General features: G+C 36.2%; 1 protein-coding gene across 13 annotated transcripts in view; it reads right to left on the bottom strand.

The window, feature by feature from the left end:
* ATRNL1 (attractin like 1) overlaps positions 1-21855 on the bottom strand; it is a 493132-nt gene that overhangs the window by 90537 nt on the left and 380740 nt on the right. For 3 of the 13 annotated variants that reach the window (XR_014694967.1, XM_084525848.1, XM_084525850.1), the window contains one exon: positions 5837-6258. The exons of the other annotated variants lie outside the window; for them this stretch is intronic. Coding sequence is in view for 2 of the 3 variants with exons in the window: in XM_084525848.1 (XP_084381974.1) it covers positions 6199-6258 (60 nt within the window). In the remaining variant the exon portion in view is untranslated. Of the gene's footprint in view, positions 1-5836; positions 6259-21855 lie in introns of those variants that run through there. 13 annotated transcript variants of the gene reach the window in all.

Here is a 21855-nt window from a genome sequence, read left to right as displayed (position 1 = left end):
TACTTGTGAGTTAAAATATAAAATAACATCTTCCTTTGGCATTGCACTTCAGAATATTCCAAAACTAATGTTGAAACTGTCAGAGCAATATCTGAAAGTTTGGTAGAAACTTCAATGGAGATAATGGGACAGAATTTCTGTGGATGTAGGATATTCCCCAGAATTGCATATCTAACTTCAGAGTGCCCCTGAAGGCCTCATGCTAAGTTTCCAGATAGCACTGGGTACTAAAATAAATAAATGGATCACAAGATTCAAGTCATAGTTCTGCTCCTTTAAAAATGGTATTTTACCCTTCTTGCTTGAAAGCAGATGTATGAAATAACAGGTGTTAGGCTCTAAAGCATATGTGTTTTTGAAGCATTATCGAAAAGCAACAGAAGACAAAAGTTCATACAAAGGAGAAAGTATCAAAATGTGACATTTCTAACAATGAGGAGGTAGCATGGCCTGTTATGAAGCACAACACATAGAGACAGAATTACAGACTTATCTCCAGAACTGCAGCATGGTCTCACCGCACAAAGAAATGAGTTCAAAACTGCCTCAGACACGCTACGGGCATGTTGGACAACAGAACAAAGGGACAACAAAACTGGCAGAACTGCTGTGTTTGGTGCCAGTGTCAAGATCATTATACAGTTCATACTTTCCCTGCAGCAAGGACCTAGGAGCAAGTTGCCTCTCAGAGGTTCTCAAACTGTTACCATGATGAAAGAAAACCATTCTTCAGCGCCCAAAGGAAAATTATTCTTTGCAGATTCTTTTTACTCACTCTCTCCTTTCTCCCACATCATGTAGCAATAGTAGCTAGCAAAAACATAATGGCTCCAACTATCAGAAGCAGGAATGATGAACATTTATCAATAAAAGTCCAGATATGACCATATTTGCAGTAACAGACTTTCATAATAAAGTAATATAGGAGAAGGTGAAAAAAAGGATTCAGCATTCTCAGTAAGAAAAAGAGATATAAGATTAAAGAATGCTTATTACCAACAAAATTATCATCTGATAACTTTTCTGATATTTCCTATCTAATAACGAATGCTACAGAAGTGAAAATAAGGAGACAATGTGTAAGAGAGCACTGTCTGGAAGAATATCTTTAGACAAGGTCAAAATCACTGGATAAAACAAATGGAAAGGCCTATAATATACCAGGCTTCATACTTCTTGTACTGTAGGGCAGTTTGTCTCTGAAGCATAAGATTCCCATAAAGACAATAGTGCATTGAGCATTGAAGAGCTTTTCCGGTCCAGTTGTGTGTGCACAACCACAAAAAAAAGAAAAAAAAAAAAAAAAGAAAAAAAAAAACAAATTAGTAAAATCTGGGAGATGGTGACTACTTCATGGTTCCAGGCATGAAAAGGAAGGCACAAAAAGCTCTTTGCACCGTTTCTGAATTTGTAGAAAACAACTATAAATGTATTTACTTAAAGTGTCCTTGTAGCTAGAAGACACAGGGGTGTCCATAAGTACAACAGCTTGATGACAGCCTATCTGAGGTTAGCGGGCTCTGTAGTACCTGAAGATTTTATTAATCACCTCCAGTAATGAACAATCTGAGGAATAATATACTGGAGCTGAAAGGACTATAATAGTACAGAACAAGCCATTCATAACAAAACATAAGACAGCAAAATTAATTCTGCAGTTTAGCCAATTTACAAATAAATAAATAAATAAATAAAATCCCTAGAATTGCCAAAGGGAGTTGTTCTGGCTAACATATGTAGGGTCTGATGTTACAGTGGGTTTGTAATCCAGCACTGAAAATGATGCTGTAACAGGCTTCGTTCACTGGGGAGTTCTACACAGGGAAAATCTTGTCAATAAACACGTTGTTGGGGCACAGGTGTGGTGAAGGCAGCTTGAGGGAGGGGAAAAGGAGAATGAAGAAGAGAGTTGAGCATTTTAGAGGGTCTCAAAGCCCTCTGAAATCAATGGGGAAAATTAAGTACCTACAAAGGCTGCAGAGGATGGTCCACTGCACCTAATTTAGACATCTTTCTTTCTCTAGTGACTAAGGAGTAACAGCAGGAAACAAGCTTCATGTATATAACTGAAGCCTAGGAGACAGCCTTTTTTGAGCAGTGTTACCACTATTGTAGGCTTGGCTCTCAGCTGTCACCTTACAAGAAGCATGTCCCACACACCAGACCTGTGAACATTCTCCACCAAACTGCCAGGCTATGGAATGGAAACAAATGGGAATGTCAAGGGTCCAAAAGGAGTGCAGGCGAGATTCATCCCAATTCAGCTAAAGCTAGGAATTTGCACCACGGAAAGGTTGAACCTGGCGCCTAGGGGTTTAGTGGGTAGTATTGGTAGTAAGGTATGGCTGGACCAGATTATCTTGAAGGTCTCTTCCAACCTTAATGATTCTATACTCCAGGGACCATTTGGATAGGTTACACCACCACTGGCAACTACCGTGGCCCAGTGAAAGGAATATACAATACTTGTATATAGGTTATATCATAACATGGTAATTATGTCCCTCTCCTGACACTTAGGGTTTAAACATTCTGGGCCAAAAAGGATTTAGAAATTAACTCTCTCTGTATAAACATTTTAACTAATTAAAAAACACAGTAACATCATTCCTCCTGAAGCTGCCCATAGTTCTGACCTATGAAGCTAATAGTTGTGAAATTTTTTCTGTTAGTCTCCTGCCTGCAGGAAAGTGCCCATCTGCCTCAACAGGCATCTCTGAGACTGTGCAGATGCAGGATTACCTATGACAAACTGAACTACAGCATGCATCATACACATTCTCTGATGCTAGCAGCATGAGGTAGAGTTACTTTACACTCCATTAATATTTTTCTCTTAGCATCACTTCTGTGGCTAAAGTTTAATCTGTTTTCTACAACAACCACTACTATTTGTAGTATTATGGTACCCATATCTGTCTCATTCTGCATAAAAAAGGACAAAACCCCTTATTCAATATTTCTTGCTTCACGTTCAGCTGCTTGCTCTTGAGGCAGCTCTTCTTTTAGAAAGATCAGCAGTTTTGATCAAAGACTTCCACTAATGGAAAATCTATCATATTCCCTGAATGATGCATTCCAATAATAAAATACTTTGGCTTTTTAAAATGTGCATCATCTTTCCTGATCAAACTCTGACTTTCAGCCTCAGGATCTTGTTATGTTTTTTCTCCATGATAAATGAATCCCCAAAATCAAGCACCTAATCTGTGTGCAGTATATATGTCACCCTCTATGCTCTTCTTTGACAAAGAAAACAGAAGTTAAAAGAAAGCCCCCATGTGGATTTGTCTCACTGATTCTAAACAAAACTAAAGTTTGTCTTGCCTCATATAAAAAAATTGAATTCTTTCACCTCCAAATCCATGGCAGAAGAGTTTTCAGTCAGGCACAGAGGTTCATATTCAAAGGCAAAGGAAGAATCCTTACCCCACCCACAAAAAAAATAAAAAAAAAAATAGAAGAGGACTGTACTGAAGTTGTTTCCCATGTCCTTTCTACATTAAGATATACCGAGAGATGACTGAAGTAAAGAACTTCTAAGCACATGAGCCAAGTTTTACACAGTTTTAAAACTAGGAATTACCCCTCTAGTGTCTTTATATTTGGAATACATATTCATAGTGTTTTTAATTAAGCAGTTAGCTTAATTAGTGAATTAGCATATGGTGAATTTCTCTCAAAGTTAGAGGAAGCCATACGAGTGACCAAGGAGATGAATATAAACAGCATTTTTCCACCTGACAAACAATGAAAAATTACCAACACAGCAGTGCTACTGATGGTTAACATGAGGGGGAGAAAATCGGTTAAGAGGAATTCCTGGAAAACAACAAAAAGCAAACATATTGTGGCCTAATCTTGACTGTTGTTCACGTTTTAGAAGCAGCAACAGACTTTTGATAGGGTATGGCAGCTCTAGCACCAACACCAAGCCCTAAGATGGACTGAAAACATACCCAACAAGTGGGTTGCTTTATACCTTTTGCAGAGTATCAAGAACAGACACACAGAAACATGGCTCTGTAACAACAGACACTGCCCTGCTAACCCAGAAAGAGATGTAGCCACATCTTTACAGAGATGCACAATCACACAGGAATATTATCCGACATGGGAGAAACATGTAAAATTGGCAATGATGATCAGTTTTAATGGTGGCAAAGGGAGAGTGTGAAAATTAAGTCAAATTGTTATTCCAAGTTAACCCATGGCTGACTTGACCCATTTTGGGGTGTGACTACTGTAGAAATCTATTGCTTTTGTGAAGCCAATCATGTCTCTTGGATTTTTGTCTCCTTTTAGAACAATACCCTAAGCCTCTTCGTCACAAACACTATTCAATATCAAATATTGATAAAGGGTTCCTTTATTAGGGAAATAACAAAACAGCATCAGTACATCAAAGTTCAGTAGTAAACAACAGAGTTTAACTGTCCAGTGTCTAGTTATCTGGTTTTATTCATAACTTTATGTATATACAGATTCCAATAGGCTCGATGCAAGCAATATTAATAACTTGCACTCAAACATGCATATGCATCTCAGTATGAACTATTTTATATTAATCAGCCCAGTACAGAAAACCTGCAGTAAACAAAACTTCCAATTGTCATCAACAATATTTATGACCTGTTAAGGTCAGAGAAGAGAGCAGAAGATAGACAGGTAATTGCCAGAAGAGAATACAAGCAAGCAAAATCACTGATTGAAGAAAGGTTAACGTCTCCCCGTTCTTCAGGAAAAAAGCTAAGGTTTAAGAGACAGTATCTGTACTACTATTTAGAAAAGTCTATGTCTCAATTGAAAACACTTTCTAGAACTACTTGTAAAGCTAGACATGCATTGGCTGCACATGAAGATGTAGCTGTTAAAGAAAAACTTTCTCAACAAGTTGCAGAGAACATTTGGAAGAAGTAGACAATATGTCCACCTCTGATAAGGACAGACTTACCTATGCTACCTTGCTGGAGGATGTTTTTTTTTTTTTTTGTATTGTTATAATAGTTGCTACTAGTCAAGTCTGTCCCTCAGCAGAGATACCATAGATGCCTAAATTCTGCATACCTACTATGCAAGCCAGTGGGCACAAAAGATACTATAGCATGTGAGCTGATGTGCAAACAGAAGAATTATAGAATTTTTCCTACTTCTAAGCCAGTGAAAGTCTTTAAGCCTCTTTCTGTAGGGACTGATGCAGGGAGAGACAAAGCCCTTTAAACTTTGGTATGGCATTTCTCTTTCGTAGTCTCTGGGTTTTGGTTATTTTGTCTGTTTGATTTTGACACAATCTAAATTAAGGAAAAATCCTTTAGTTAGCTTCAGGTATCATGTCAGTTATCAGGTCATGTCAGTATATAAACATGCTTTGATGGTCACCTTAGCAAATACTATTATATAAAATCTGTGGTCCAAATCATATTCTAAAAATCTAAACAAAAACTGTCCAGCAGACCTGCATTTTATAATAAAGTGAAAATAAGGACACTTCAAAAAGTGAAATAGTCAAATGTATAATCAAATTTCAAGTATATTGAATATTTAGTAAGGAAACTTACAAAGTCACTAGATGTCTCCATATCGACTTAACATAGTTCAATATGTTAGAGTACGAAATCTGTTTGAATGCGCAGGTAGTCAAGGCTGACCACATTGTGAATGTCAGTTCATTGACTCACTGAACTCTTGACATTTTAAACTTGGGTAAGTCACTAAAGAAAAACAAGAGTATTATCTAACTACCTGTTCAGCTGCAGATACAAGCACAGTATGATATTCTGATGAACCAAGTGTAGTGTGCATTTTCTGCATATTAGCTCCACGTGATGCTCATCAATCGCAGAATGCCAGTTTTAATGCAGAACCTATGCAATTAAAATTTGTTAGTGTAGTTTGCAACTAGAAAGCAGAAAAAAAGATAAAAATGTGACCCTTTTGGGGAGCTATAGGAGAACAGGAAGGGGTGCAAGGATGTGACATTCCACAGTAATGAGGCAGGCTGGCTGCTTGCCAATGTCAGCCACTGTAAGTGCACCCTGCAAGAATTCAGCTGCAAATCTTTGTTTCCTTTATCTTTCATATTTCTGCAAATATCAAGGCAAAGACTTTGTCTTTCAGCTGGAGTTCTTTCATCCAAGAATGTTCTTCATCCAAGGCCAAAGGTTCACCATATCCTAAAAGGCCTTTGGATCTGCATGTTCAGTCATCTTCATCCAAATGTATTTCTTTGGGAGCACTATTCGGTCCTTGTGGTCGATCCTAAAAGAACACCGATAAAAACTATCTTCATTCCTTCAAATACAACCTTCAATGACTTTATCTTTAGGACCCCTGCATTATGTCAAAGGTGTAAAATGGTAAATGATTTAAGAGAGGTTTCAATTAAAACCACAGCACATTTAACCACTTCTACAGTTTTGAGGCTTGGTCTTTTATTTTAGATAAGGCTTCCAAGACAAAACAGGTTTTCTGGAAGGCCATACAAACAAATACAATCTTTTCACTGCATTGACCACACAGTTTAAAATAATAAAATAATAATAATAATAATAATAATAATAATAATAGCTAGTGGTTTTTTAAAGTGCTAAAAATTATGTAAGACCCTATGCATATACTACAGTACTATAAAATATCTTGAATATAAAACTCAAGAATATGAGAAGATTCCTGTATCCAGTCAAATTGCCTTACTGGACAAGGTACAACTAGAGTTTCCTCTGTGAGGAAGTAAGACATATATAGTGCCCAGGAATGTTATAGAACAATTTATAAGAAGTAAAAACCACACAATTGCAGTTTGTGATTACCTAAAAAAGCACAAGTTAATCTTGGTTTTGATACCAATCCTACTCTCCCTTCTGTTCATCAGTATTCTACATCTAGTTTGCTTAAATATTCCTTCATCTGATATTTCTTTAAATAAAGTCTTGCAAACATTTCTCTGCTCATTTCACAGAATCACAGAATCACAGAATTTCTAGGTTGGAAGAGACCTCAAGATCATCGAGTCCAACCTCTGACCTAACACTACCAGTCCCCACTAAACCATATCCCTAAGCTCTACATCTAAACGTCTTTTAAAGACTTCCAGGGATGGTGACTCTTCCCTGGGCAGCCTGTTCCAATGTCTAACAACCCTTTCGGTAAAGAAGTTCTTCCTAAGATGCAACCTAACGCACACCAATCTTCCCTGAGCTATATATTCAGTTATTCCTTTCTTCCATTTGCCCAAATATCTTTTCCCTTGCTCTTCAGATCCCGCCTCATTCTAATAACCTAGCAAAACAAAACTGTAGGGAAGCTGATCTTCAGCATTGCTTAAAAAGAAAAACACAACACAAAACCTTCTCTGCAAAGACTGCTGCCAGTTACCATTATTTCATTACAACACTTGAAATATTTTTATTATTACTAAAACTGCAGCTTCTGAAGGAAATATGTAAAAAAAACTCTCAAAGAAAGTTTCAAGGTCTGATGGCTACATGAAAAAGCATGAAACATAATCCTGTCTCAGCTTAGTGAATCACAGATGAGAAAGGGTATAATTCAACTCTAATATTTTAAAGTATCATGATTTTTAAGCTAAAAATGGAACTATTAGCATTCTGACTCAAAGTTCTTCAGGGACAGACAAACCTGATCTGAATGGAAAAGCAGGCCGCACAACAGCTGAACTATCTGAACTATACTGAGTTAGCAATACCAACTAGATGGTCAGAAGATTACAGAAAAGCAAAAAAAAAAAAAAAAAAAGTCTCAAGCAGTCACATGAATGCCACAAAAGTGTCACTCATTCTAAAGTAGTAAAGCCAGACAAAGCTTTCTTGGTAATTTCTATTCAATTTGGGGTAGAAATGACCAGAAGTGACAAGTGTTTAGTACTTTGCAGATTTCAGGTCAGTAGCAAATGGAGAAAAAGCTCAATTTTCCTCATCGGTTTGAGATATTTGTTCCTCTCAAAAGTAATTTCTTGATCTTAAATTAGAAGTTGTTTCCCCTGTAATGGGAAAAGGACAGGTCAGATAAAGGATACTAATGAGGATTACTTTCTCCTAAGACAGAATGTAATCAATACCCTCCTTAATTGGTCTGAAAGAGATATGATGGGGAAAGAAAAGGTTTTCACTTTAACTTTACTCAGCCTCCACAAAACGTTTAATTTCTGACTCATATTTTCTAGAATTAATACAGTTAAATCATCTTCTTGATTCTTCTATTATGGGCCTATTTCGTCTCACTTTAAGAGTAGAAAGGATTAAAGTGATTAGAAAGTGTCATTTGTTATCCAGCATAAATGATGCCACTCTGTGTCATGTTCCCTTCCCCTCCCCCCCCAGCTACATTTACATAACTGGGTTAATTACTTAGAGAAAATATTTCTCTATCAATTCTGTGTTGAGGTGAAGTTAAAGGCACTTAAGAGGGCAGAAATCAAATCCTCTGTAACATTAACTTTTTGTAATATGCTAACATATGTAGCTCTAACAAGCTTCTTATTGACTCTCTTCTGCCTTCGAGGCCTGACCAGAGCAGATCTGGCTTTAAGTCTTATCAGATTTAGATGGGATTTGGTTTGTAAAAACCTCTAGGCTTCAAAGTTTATTAATTCTTTGAAGTGTACTCCAGTGTACTCCATTCTATAGCTTTTTTTTTTTTTGGGGGGGGGGGTGGGGGGGAGGTGAAAGCTAGATTTCTGTGCACTACAGTCAAATAATTTTAGCTGAAACAGGATAGTGACATAGGGTGCCATGTGCCTTCTTGTAAAAGTAAACAATTTTTATTTTACACTTGCTTTGATGTTAAAACAAGTTTAAGGTGGATTTCCTACAGGCTGCAGACAGAAAAAAAAAATAATGAGAGTGTGACTCTTAGTGACTCTTAGGTTGTTTTTTCCCCTCCAAAATTTCAGGCCTATCAGATTTTCAACCTAGCATATTATCCAATTAAGGATCATTATCTGGACGCTCAGGCCTTCCCAAGTTTATGAATAAACAGATCTAAGCTATTGCATTCTGTCCTGGCATCTGACAGAAAGCAGACCTTAGCTTTCCCCTGCTGTCTCTTCCTGAAAAATGAAATACAAAAAAAAGTTGTACCAAGAGCAAGCCTGGTGCTGGTTCAATGTTTCCCCTGCAGTGGTGAAAACAAACTGAAATACCATGACGTGCTTGGAAGCATTCACAGTTTTCTCAGTGTTCAGTTCTTTGCACTAAAGCTAGCTATGGGTCAAGTCAATGCTAAGACAAATCTAAGCTTTACAGCTGTTGAAATACTTAAGCCATAACAGATTTTAAAGTGATGTCATAGCAATGCAGTTATTGCTTGCCTGCCACAGGATCTGCTGATGACAGTTGAAGTTCTTATTCATCAAGGGGCCCAAATAATTGAAACAATCCATCTGCTGTATGCACTCTTTCTGCCTTTACTGCGATTACTTACGGCCATGTGATATTAGCCAGTGATGTCATATTTAATCAAGCAGTTGGTGGCGTTTGATCTCCGGAGAGCCACACTATGCTCCTGTGATGGTGCATAGGTAACTAAAATAATCCACCTGCTCCAAGCTTTCCTCTTGCAAAACCCAATGGGATGTGATATTTAGCAGTGACTGTCATAACTGATCAAGCAATTGCCAGACTTGTGCATATTTCCTGAAAGCTGCTCCTGTTTTTCATCATGAATTCCAGATAATTGAAATAATTGTCCTGCTCTAGGGCCCTGCTTTGACTCCAGCATTTTCTGCAGTGGGACATTTGCCTACTGTCATATTTATTTAAGAGCTGCAGTAGGAAGAGGCTTTGATTATTTTTTCACGAGATGTCATAATACCACAAAGGAAAGTGACATTATTCACATGGTTTGTATGACTGAACTTCCAGACACTGCTCTCTCTACTCACACCATGACTCACAAGCAGATGAGCTATGCTGCATCAGTCTCTCTGGTGGAAAGATGCAGGGAGAGTAATGAGGGAAAACATGCAAATTTTGCAGCCAGGATGATAGTAGGAATCCTATCTACTGCTTCCACACAACAAGTACCAAGTAATTTAAACACTATAGTGCTCTCTTTGTTAAAGGGACTTCCAGTACACTCTTCCAGTACACATTAGCTTAAGAGCCTATAACTATTTTACAGCAGACCTGGTAACCTATCTCAGGCTTTTCACTGCTTACAGCTGAAGTACAGACTTGCCTGTTGATTGATAAAGATTTTAGAATAGTCCAATTAAGCAAACCAGCCATAAAAAGCTCTTCTGCATTAATTTTCTATTGTGGAAATAGGAGCATAGATCTTACCCGTAGTCAGGTTATATTGGTCAGTTTTATTTGATAAGTACAAAAATACCACATTCACCCAGTAGATTAAACCCCACTCCTGAATTTACTGTCTTCATCTCAAGGATGGATGTTAAGTTGTGTTCATTACTCTGCTTAGCATCTGAGCAGGTCAAAGACTGACTGGCAGTGACTGTGAGTCTACTTCTAGGGTATCAGCAATAAACTTGCAACTATCAGTCAGCACCTTCCAGCACTTTCATTAAGATCTAACTTTTCTGCAGCAGAACTTTTTCACTTTTTTTTTTTTTTTTTTTTAGGGCTTTGATGTTGAGCTCTGCACAAAGCCCAGTGTATGGAATATTTTTGTTTTTGTTTTTTTTTTTTAAGACCTATAAGATAGCATCCATCTCTAATAACATCCAACTTTTCTGAAGTCCAAGCTTTCCTTCATATGCAGGTGTGTGTTTTTTTTGTTTGTTTGTTTGTTTTTTCAGCTCCTTATCTTTATGCAGATAACACCAAAAGGACTTAGGAGAAGTGCTGATTTTAAAGGGGGAAGGCTGCCAAATCTTATACAGGTACACAGTTAAGGATGATATCAATGATATTAGAGTTACAGTTATCTACTCTTTATTAAAAAGATTTGGATGAAAATGAAACCAACTTACATTCAAGAAGATCCGTTAAGAACATGACAGTTTACAAGTCAGCTGCATGATGAAAGGAATACATTTTCCTTATCCTACATCAAGAATGGTTTGAGAAAACCTCTTTAGAATAATAAAAAAACAAAACCCAGTCTCTCTACTAATGTGTCTTGATCAGAAAGATTTGATGTGTATTAGTGTAAAGACATATGGAGTCAAGCCTTGACACCCAGAAGAGAACTTTTTGTCAAAAAAAAAAAAAAAAAAAAAAAAAAAAAAAAAAAAAAAAAAAAAAAAAAAAAAAAGAGCTTCTACCTACATACAGGGACAGGTGGGTACTGAAGGCCTCTCATCTTGCACAGGGAGCTATGCTTGACATGGGGAGGAAAGCAGATCAAGTCCTGACCTTCAGAGGTTATTTCTAACCTTTGGGTCCTAGTGGCACTGTATCACTTGGAGCCCAACACCCCCCCACCCCATCTGTGACGTATATTTTAATTAGAAGAATGATCTAGCCTGGCAGTAAAGTTTACGTCTCAGTTTTATAGGAGAAAGCTTACATAGGAAGATTTGATCTGCTACTCATGACTGTTTGTTAGTGAATGCCTACCTGAAGAAAAAAGATGACAGAGGACACTTGTCTGTATGTGTGCATACAATGGAGGGAAGGAGGGTCAAGGAGAAAAATCTGCCTTTTGATGAAATAGATTTAAAAAAAAAGTACAAGTGATGACTGAATGTTGAGAAATTCAGACAAGTGACTTGATTTACAGATAATTGGCCCTTATTAATAAAGGAAAACATCACCGCAGCATTTTGTAAGCAGTGATATGTAATTATGCATCATTAATTATATGGGCATGTCAACAAGAGGTCAGACAACACAACAGAAATGAGAAAGTAGTCCTAGAGGCTGACAGTGTTTTAGTTAAAAAATACATGTTTATACAGCAATCTTGGTGGGAGAAAATTAGTCTTCATTTAAAACAGCTGAAAATCTGGGGTCCAATTCTGATTCCTGATTTAAAACCAAGAAAAAAAATCATTAAATAAAATAAAGTGATGGGAATAGGGGAGGCATTGCAGACTAAGTAACCACACACATTGTAAACCTGTCCAGACACGTCTGCTCATGAACACAAAATCAGAGACAGTTTCACTTACTAGGGGGTCAATAACAGCTTAATAACAGGAGTGAGTGGTACAATTCAAAGCAGATCTAGATTTCCTTATCACACACATGTTTAAGACAATCTACAACTATTATTTATTCATTTATTTATTTTTAAGTGGCTAGGAGAAGCAATCAAATCTGTTTGGTCTCTGTGTCAGCTCTTCTGTGTGGTGGAGTTGTCACTTCCAGTAATATGCCTCAATGCAAATAAAGCTGTGCATTATCTGTAGGTCATTATTTGAACCACAACTAAGAAGGACAAAAAAAAAAAAAAAAAAAAAAAAAAAAAAAGGAAATTTAACCTTTGTTAGCAGTGGAATAATTCCTTAAATTGCTTTTAGCCAGATTATTCCCTGTATCCTGAATTGCTTTATTTGCAGACTGATTTGCTTGTGAACAATATGTGGAAGCAAGTTTTGCAGCTTCACAGATGTTTCAAATACACTAGTAATACAATAAGGTATGTGATGTCAATTCTGCATGCAATACATAGTGCTTTATCCAATCCTTTCAATTTTTGTTAATTGATTAGAAATATACATACAATATCAAAAGCCAAAAGCTTCTGAAGTAAAAAGCACTCAGTGTTCTAATGCTTGTCCCTTATGGAGTTCCCATGTAGCTTTGCCAGCACAAGAGAGGCTTGGAAAGATTCTGGTAGTGCTGCTTCCTTCCCCAAAGGAAGGGCAAGACTTGGAAATGAATACATATACAGAAAGTTGTGCCAAAGAACATTTCAGGGATGCACCTTTTCATTGAAGATCTGGAACCGTGTTCGGTGATCTACTGGAAGGGAGTATCTTGTTCTAAGTTGCCAACATTTGTTTCTTCGAAGTTAGAGCTACTCTTTCCAAAAGTGAGTTTGTTACTTATGTGTTATTTCCTTGAGGGGAGGGGGCAATGGAGTTAAAAACATTATTCCCATCTCTTAACGTTCAGATATGTTTCTGTTCCCTGACAAGAAAAACAAGATTGAGTTCAAGATTGTAGTGATTAAAGTGATGACAATGGAAGTGCACTGGGAAAATCATTTTCCTTTCCAGCTCACTGGAGAAATCTTGTTTTCAGCAGCTCCATTTCACACACAAACCTCCCTTGAGATACTAAATTCAAGGCCTGAAACTGTCTCCTTTCCTCATGTTATTTTATCTTTTCACGTAATTATGGGAAAATTGCTAATGATCGCACTGAACACTTTGATTAGATTTATCAATACGGCAAATCAAACATTCACTGTAAGTTAAGTCATGCAAGATACATTTCAATACAGAACTATAATGCCAGAGTTGATAATTTAAAGACAAGCATTTAATTGCATAAAAACTGGGAGGGAGAGTGCAGTGGGGTAAGTGAGACTGCCTTTGAGCAAACAGTAGGATAAGCAATGATAAGAATATCACTAAATATTTTTCTGATTCTAAGCCAGGAGAAGTAAACTCCTAATTCCTGGATTTTAGCCTGGTGCAAAAGGTAGTAGTGACCTTTAAAACTAGGTTGGCTTTTACTCCAGTTTGCATTTTCTGCTTTTTTTAAACCAGCGTTTTTGTCCAACAGTATGGCTGTTCTAATGGCCAATACATCTTTCCTTTCAAGTCAAAGCTGCTAGAGAACTTAGATACTATCCACTATTAACTGAATCCAGCCTTCTGCTTAGGCAGCAAATGCTACTTCTAGACAATGGTTATCTTGAGTAGCTATAGCATCATTAACTTGCCTCAAATGCCCCATTTTTGAAGATTGTTCTTGTTAGAAACAATTTTGGAAGAGTACAGAAGAGCTGAAAAGGGCTGAGTGTTTTAGATTAGACTATTATAGTAAAATTGAGCACCCCAATCAAATTCGCTGGTATCTAAACTGATTTATTGCATCCTAGTTCTTCCGTGTTAAAAGAGGTCTGACAATAAGTACGCATACACATCAGAAGTTTTGTAGTGGTGCTAAGCCTCCCCCATCCCCTTAGGTGAGACTGCAATTTAGACTACAGTTTACTAGGAAAAAAAAAAAAAAAATCTCTATCTCAATATTACAGAACTATATTGATGAAATGTCCAACATCTCTCATGCTGCATCTGATAATTAGTAGTGAAGGTGTGACTTTGAGATAATCCTGGATTGTTTTTGAGATAGGCTAGTAACAGAGAAACAGATGTTTGTGGGACTTTCTCAGACAGTACAGCTATCATACCAAGGTATATAGCCAGGTATATAGTAAGTGCACATTCAGGTATATAGCCAGAGCCACAGCCTTCTCTCCAGCTTTCAGTGGCAGAAGTAAAAGACATTTAGATGACTTCAGTGTACTTTACACCACCCTGAAACAATCACTCAAAATAAGAATAATCTTATTTGTTTATTAAAATACTTATATTGTAATCACTTATTTAGTAACCAAATAAAGAAGGTCGCCCACACTCCCAATAAATTATCTCTATCAGGATTTCAAAAATATTAATTTATTAAAAACTATTAAAAGAAACAAAGGCAATCAGACTAGCATTTCAATATTCAGGAATCTAAAAGAAAAAAATACTATTTCCACCTGGAAGAGTGAGGAAGATAGACATTTAGGAAAACAGATGTCATTCTTTCAGAATACGAATATTGTTGGTTTAGTCCATAGCTGTACAGATCTCCTATGACAGCAGGATCTGGGAGTAACACCACAAAGGGATTGGCTTTGCTTATACCCTTCAGTATTTTGTCTTAAACTATTTGAAGGAAAAAAAAGAAAAAAGCTCAATCGACACTTTTAGAATCTTTACAAAGTAATAACATTTCTTGATAAACATATTACATATTAATGTAATGCTAATTTATCTTTATTCTATTAAAACTGTCACTTGGCAAACAAGATCCCAAACATGGAATAACTGGCAGCTTTTATTCTATCAAACTAAGCTAAAAAATAAATACACGCATATTTTTCAAAGGAAAAAATATAATCTAAAATTGCATTTCAAGACATTTGCCTAAGCATATGAGTTGGTGAATACATTTGTCAGTATTATCAGATTACTTTGCATTTTGTATATTCTACTTCTGTTTGTATAAATACTGGTAACACAGGAACTACAGGTGATCAGGGCCATTCTACTAATTTGTAAGAGGAATGCTGTGCTTATGTTGGGAAAAATAGGGCACTGAGCCAGGACTTAAGTACTTATTGTGGCAAAAGTACGTTTAATAGAACTTACAATTTGAATGTTCTGTAATTAAATTTACATCCACATAAAAATCAAAACAGTGTAGATTCTCTAACTGCAATGAGAAACAGACAAGAAAACCCTTGCACTTGACAAGGAAGCCCTCTTGACTTAAAGGGTACTCAACGCAACAAGTCTTGGCATCCTCTACAGATCTGCTAGAATCAGTAGAGTCTCCATAAAGCATTTGTCCAAAATAAACTAGTAGAAGGAGGGATATACCCATTTGCAACTTCAAAATTTAAAAAAAGTTTTTCAAAGTTGAAGGAAGATTTTATTACATTTATTATTTTTATTAGATAGATTTGATTTATTACATTTATTAAATATATTTGAAAGACAATTTGATAGTAATATTCAGCACAGCATTTTTGATGACTGGTACCTCAAGTTTTCAGAAGGGTCTAGATCTTCCTACAGGCAGTCTTCAAGAGGGAATGCAAGACAATCTTTTCTGAAATACTGCACAATGGTGTGTATAATGGAGTTAGGATTTGTTGTGTATTTTGCAAATTAGCATATATAATTTTCAATTTTGCTAGTAATTCAAAAAGCTTTAACACTTATTTCATTAGTCTAAGCTTGGTAATTCAGCCAATGAAAACTAAAGTGGTTAAGTTGCATTAATCAAAAACAATGTTAACAGTTAATTTTCTGAATGATAGAGCAACATAAAAACAAACTAAAGTAAAACTATGATTAATTAATTGATTAGTTGGTTCCTGTTGAGAAATTATGTTCAATAAGGGTCTGTCAATACAAATTGCTATCAATTGCCACTTTATGAAGTGCCAAGAATAATGGGTTCAGGTGCATATTAGAACTGGTTGTCATGAATGCCAATTTACAGGAGAAAAATAGACTGTTTATCACCTAATTTAATTTCAAACAGTTAACTTACTTGTAATAACTCATTTTAGCACTGAACGTTCAATAACTTGACTGTTGTTAAAAGCACCAGCTAATAAGTTTGCAAACTTAAATTCTGTAAATAATTTAAGCAGCCTATAACTCAGTTTTGCTATTGACTAGTTTGAGAATACTTAGCAACTGTATTTAGCACCCAGACACCTCCATTCCTCCCACCAGCAGCACATTTAATTGCAAATGTTCCCCTACTGCTCCAGCATTAGGCTTGACTCTGTAAGCTTTCAAGAACATGGAGAAAGATGCAATGTTGCTCGGCTCAGCTGAGGAGAGGGGGGCGTCTCTTAGGTCACACATGCTAGCAATTAGAGCACACTTGGAAGCATTTTATATACTTTTAGCACATCTGGGCAGTGCTGGTGTCCAGATGCTGAATAAGAAAATGCTTGCTGGTTTGTAAGCAGAGTGAAAAGGAGGCCAAGTTACTCTGTTTGGGGGTTGTGGGCCTTAGTTCATCCTTTATTATCCTTCCTGTTTCTAGTCTTTTTAGTTTATTTTATGGCAATTGTGAACCAGGAATATTCTTATCCAGGGGATTTACAATGACTATGACTTCAGTTAGGAGTCCCTGCATATAGATATGCAGTTATATTATAGCAATAAATTAAGATTGTGATTATTTAATAGTTTATTAATCTGCTTAAAGCTTTACATCTACAAACCATATATCAAATGACATATAACACTTGTGGACACACTGGTAAGTCCTTGTAATACCTTGAAGTTCCTGAATATCAAAATACTGTCAGCTTTTTTTTTATTATTTTTAAAGAAAACTTAGCAAACAAGGTATTGAAACCAGTTGTGTTCCAGCATACTCACAATAGGTGCCCGTGAAACTTCACCAAGTTGGACTCTTATCTGTCAGATATGACAGTGCATAAAGCTTACAGACAGTTTCACTGTTAATGGAGCTACCTTGTGCTAGCACACTGTACATTCATTAGCGGACACAGATCACTTTATATTTCAGATATTTATATTTCTGCTGCATTAACATTCTCCTGTAATCTGACTTCAAGAAAGATCAGCCATGGTTGCAAACAAGCAACAATAAGCTAAAAAGTTTCAAAAAGGCTTTTCAACTCTCCTGTAATAACATGAATTGATTTAATAAAGAAAAAAGTTCAACAGCAAAGCCTTTGAAATGCCACCTCAAAAACAGGTCAGATTCTTACTTCCTAGGTTCTCTTTTACAGCATGAAAAGCTGTCTTTTGCCTCATGACTCCCCTCCTCATGGGAACTCCCATGGATCATTTCTGTTAGCAAAAAGAAATCCATTTACTAAGCCTATCCTCGAGCTAACAGACTGAGCTTCCATTGGGAAAATGCTGCAGGCTGAACACTGCTATTGACCAACCTAGTTTAAAAATATAACAGTACATAACCAGCACAACACTAGCCTTGCTATTTATCAGACAGTATACAAAGATCTTGAATAAGTAAGGAAATATTTTAGCTTTAGCTTCAAGTGAGGCTAACAGAGCGCTTGAAGTCAAAAAACAAAACAAAACAACTTGAGAACAAGTCTGATATGTCTCTTCATGAATAAATGTAAATGGAGTTTGAGATACATTTGCTCTTACTGTTCCAGGAGCAGTTTAGGATGACAAAACTCAGAAAGTCATTGTCATCATCCCTTTCCACCCCCCAATAAGATCTCCAGAGTAGGTAGAGTGAGGACAAGTTACAGAGATGTCCATTTAGGAATCAGAGCAGGTATAACTTCGCACTTGAACATTGCGGAAGCACAACTTAAGTATATAAAAATTCAACTAAAAATCCTTCCAAATAGAGAGTTATTTTTACCATGTTCAAGGACCCTTCGGTAATAACAGAAATAACCCTCTGCCTGGAGGATTACTTTTGAACACGACTGTTATGGTGTTTTACTGTATTGATCCAAAGTTATACTGACAAATGAAAAGACAATCAGAGATGGGAACTTCTTAATCTAGAATCATAGATTTCATAGCTCTAGTTTCATTACCAAAGCTAACAACACATGTACCTATGCCAACAGGCTTTTCCCAACCCTGTCAGCACATATTTAATACCTTAAAGGCAGTGGGAAAATATGGCATTTTGTTTTTCCCCTTTTAGGGGGCATGGAAAGAAAGAATTCTCAGTCAAAAGCTTATATATTTACAGTAAATGTGCTAGAAGTTTCAAGAATTACATTGTCTGAATCAGAATAACAGTGAAGTGGACTTTAAAAAGCACTTTTTTCCCTTGAGCATCTCATTGCAAGTTTGGCAAAAAATGCTGCAGTTCTAAAGAGAAATTGCTTGAAAGAGCTTTTTCATAAAGAAATGTGGCCATAATTCATAATTTGAAGTCTGTATCACATCTTAAACTCTTACTAAGAAGTACAAGAATCTGGAATTAAATTGGAACAGCAAAGGTAGTATTCAAGCTTGCAAGGCATTACCACACACCTGAAAAAAAGTGTGTTGATCTTTCCATTCAACACCAGGATTGACTGATCCATGTAACAGTCTACATTAAATTAAAATAGAGGCAGCTTATAATTAATTGAATTTGAAGTATCATCTAGTATTTCTATTGGCATCCAAATACAAGTGGCATTTGATTCTATATGATCCATTACTTCAATCATTACATGGTAATAAAACCTTTTAATAAAGCTTTCAGATGATAAATAACATTGATCTGTCAGAAATTGTTATTTACCATTGATAAACATTATGTAGTAAGACAGCTGTAAGGAAGACATACGCACCATGAAACAGCTGAATGCAAGGTCCTACCTAGACACAGGATGCTATTCATCCTAGGGGGAACTAGGAAACTAACTGAATCTCAGTAAAAAGATTAGTACAAGCTCCCATTGTGATGTTATACAGAAAAACAAATACTGGGTGCAGACAGAGGAGTAAAAAAAGATTAGTGCAATGCTGCTTTTTGTATAACATTTGTAAGATTCCATTCATTTTTGTACAGATCCTCAACCAGCATGAAGCAAACAAAACCATATCAGTTTAAGACCAACTTTCAGAGCTCGCTTTTCAGGTCCAGTCCTACTTTCCAAACAAGGAAGACAAAAGGTGCAGAATCATATCACATTCAGAGGAGAGCTACAGAACAATTTGTAGTTTAGGAAACATATTTTGTAGTGTGAAGAACTCAATTAGCTTTATTGAATACCTTTTAAAAGGCTATTAAATCAAGATCTACAAGTACCAATAAAAAGTAAGATTTTGAGACCACTTTAATAGGCAAAGGCAAAACAAATTTAAGTAGCTCTTAAATTTATCACAAGTTGGTGCATTACTTAAAATAGATCCATAAAAAAGTTGAAAAGTATTAACCATTAAAAGAACCCAGATACAGACTGAAAGGATCAACTGTGACCAAAATGAGGACATGTAAAATTTAGATATCTATTCCAAAGATACTGGTCCACCAAAATCCTCTCTGCATTATTTTAATGGCACTTAAATCCCTGTCTGTCTTACTGCAGGAACACCTGAGTAAACATGCCTTTACTCACATTTTCTATAGAAAAATTAAAGATTCATGATTAAGTAGGCCAGAATGAATTTTTAAGCTATCCTTAAGATATTACAAGAGAGATCAAGATTGATTCTACCTCAAAAGGCAATATACGAACATCACACTGCAACAGTTCTATTGTATTAGAGGCTTGGATATCACATGGTGCAGAGATTAGAAAAGCCAACACCTTTTTTCTCCCAGAACAGCAGCCTAGATCCTGGGTCAGGTTTCCCCCAACTCTGAGATCATGAACTCACTTCTCTACATTGTCATAACCATGGCAATAAGTGACAAGACCAGCTCATAGCCTTATGTCCAGTTCAGAGATTATTCTTTGACTCTGTTGGTTGATGGCATGTAACACTAGTTTACTGTGAGGCATTGAGTTACTTTACAACAAATAGAAGCAGCAGAACCACCTCTGTTTTTGAGCGCAGTAGCATGAACATTTAGCTCCAAGAGACCACGTTTAATTGTGAATTTTTATTTGACACAAGCTTCCTCTATCCTGTTTTGGGAACATTTGAAGAGGTGTCCCTTCGGAATATTCCCTGTTGGCTCTGCTCCACACATGGCTCTTGATTCAGAAGAAAATCAAGCATCTAAAAGTCGGAGTACTATAGCAACAGATTATGACACCAAGATCTCTTGGGAGAAGTTTATCCCAATGCTTCATTCAGTATTTTTAAATTGACATCGTATTTCTGGATGAGTGCTAGTTAAGCCTTGCATTTGTAGGAATAGCTGTAGTAATAATTGGGTTATATTTTATGGCTTCTGTTATGCTGAAAGCCACATCTAGATTGAAGATAGAAAGGGCCAATATAAATACTATTATTTACAAGTAAGACACTAGATAGGAAACAAGAAAACGTGGGCTTGCTTCCAATTTTTCCCTCCTTGGTTTTCCTGTGTGCAAAGTGGGATGAATATCTAGTGGTATATAAGAAACATTTTTATGCCTAAACATGAAAATAAACATTGTTTACTAGTAGACTGTTTCAAATAGCTACAAGGCTACTGAAATATTGAATTACTACAATATTTGCTTTCCCTGACAGGTTCCTCATCTGCATTGTATACAATTTACTACTTTAAATAATTTAAGACTGTAAGTCAGCAGAAGGACATTCACACTTCAGGAAGCCTGACTCTATACTCCACAAATACCACTTAGATTATGACAATGACTGTTAGATAATACTGAAGAACCTCACTTCATTAATTGTGACACTTAAGATACATTGGAGTCTCGCCAGCATTTTAAAAACATTTTAAACCACACCATTAGTACATTAATAACTCAACATCATGTTACAGGAAAGGAAATGAAGTACAACATCAGCAGTGTTGATTTTCTCTGAACATGCAAACAGCAACAGGACACTTCACTGTTCATTCTGTAGGAATATTTGCTTCATGACAAAGAATAGATTTTATTCTTTTCACACCACTCCTTTTAAATTTGATCTGTGCTCACAACTATGTTACATATATATTTGTGCTATTTTCTGAATCAGTCACATGGATAAATACCTAAAGACTCTATTGCAAGTTTAACAGTATAAATCTTGGAATACGGTACCTATTTAAATATATTCATGAAGAAAATACTAAACTTTCACACATCCATTTTTATAAGGGAACTTTTAATCTAAAGAGACTTCACAGATTACCCTTTGCGTACGGACTTAAAATGATAATTTAAAAAAAAAAAAAAAAAAGTTACCTGGTTTTCTACTCAGAATCAGTAATAACCTTATTAGGAGTGCAGATTATTTTCATCATTCTGAAATCCCTAATTGACATTCTTGCCCCTTTATTCTATGCAAGGCAGGTGGAGGGGTGAGCAGGGAATTCCTATCATATAATTGGTAAATAGTCATATATGGAAAAAAAAATCACAGGGATGACACTAGCTATTTCCAGGAAGATGCTATTGAATATAGCCAAGTATGCATTAACTTTTTTTTTTTTTTTAAAAAAAAAAAAAAAAAAAAAAAAAAAAAAGCTTGAGTTTCTAGAAGAACAGAGTTCCACTTTCTCATCAGAATTCCAACAGGGTAGTACTCAAGTTTTCATATGAAAAAGCCTACATTGT

The sequence above is a fragment of the Aythya ferina genome, assembly GCF_964211825.1.
Source record: "Aythya ferina genome assembly, chromosome: 7".
NCBI classification, from domain to species: Eukaryota; Metazoa; Chordata; class Aves; order Anseriformes; family Anatidae; genus Aythya; species Aythya ferina.
The sequence above is the reverse complement of the archived record's forward strand: the minus strand, read 5'-3'. Positions and strand labels throughout refer to the sequence as shown.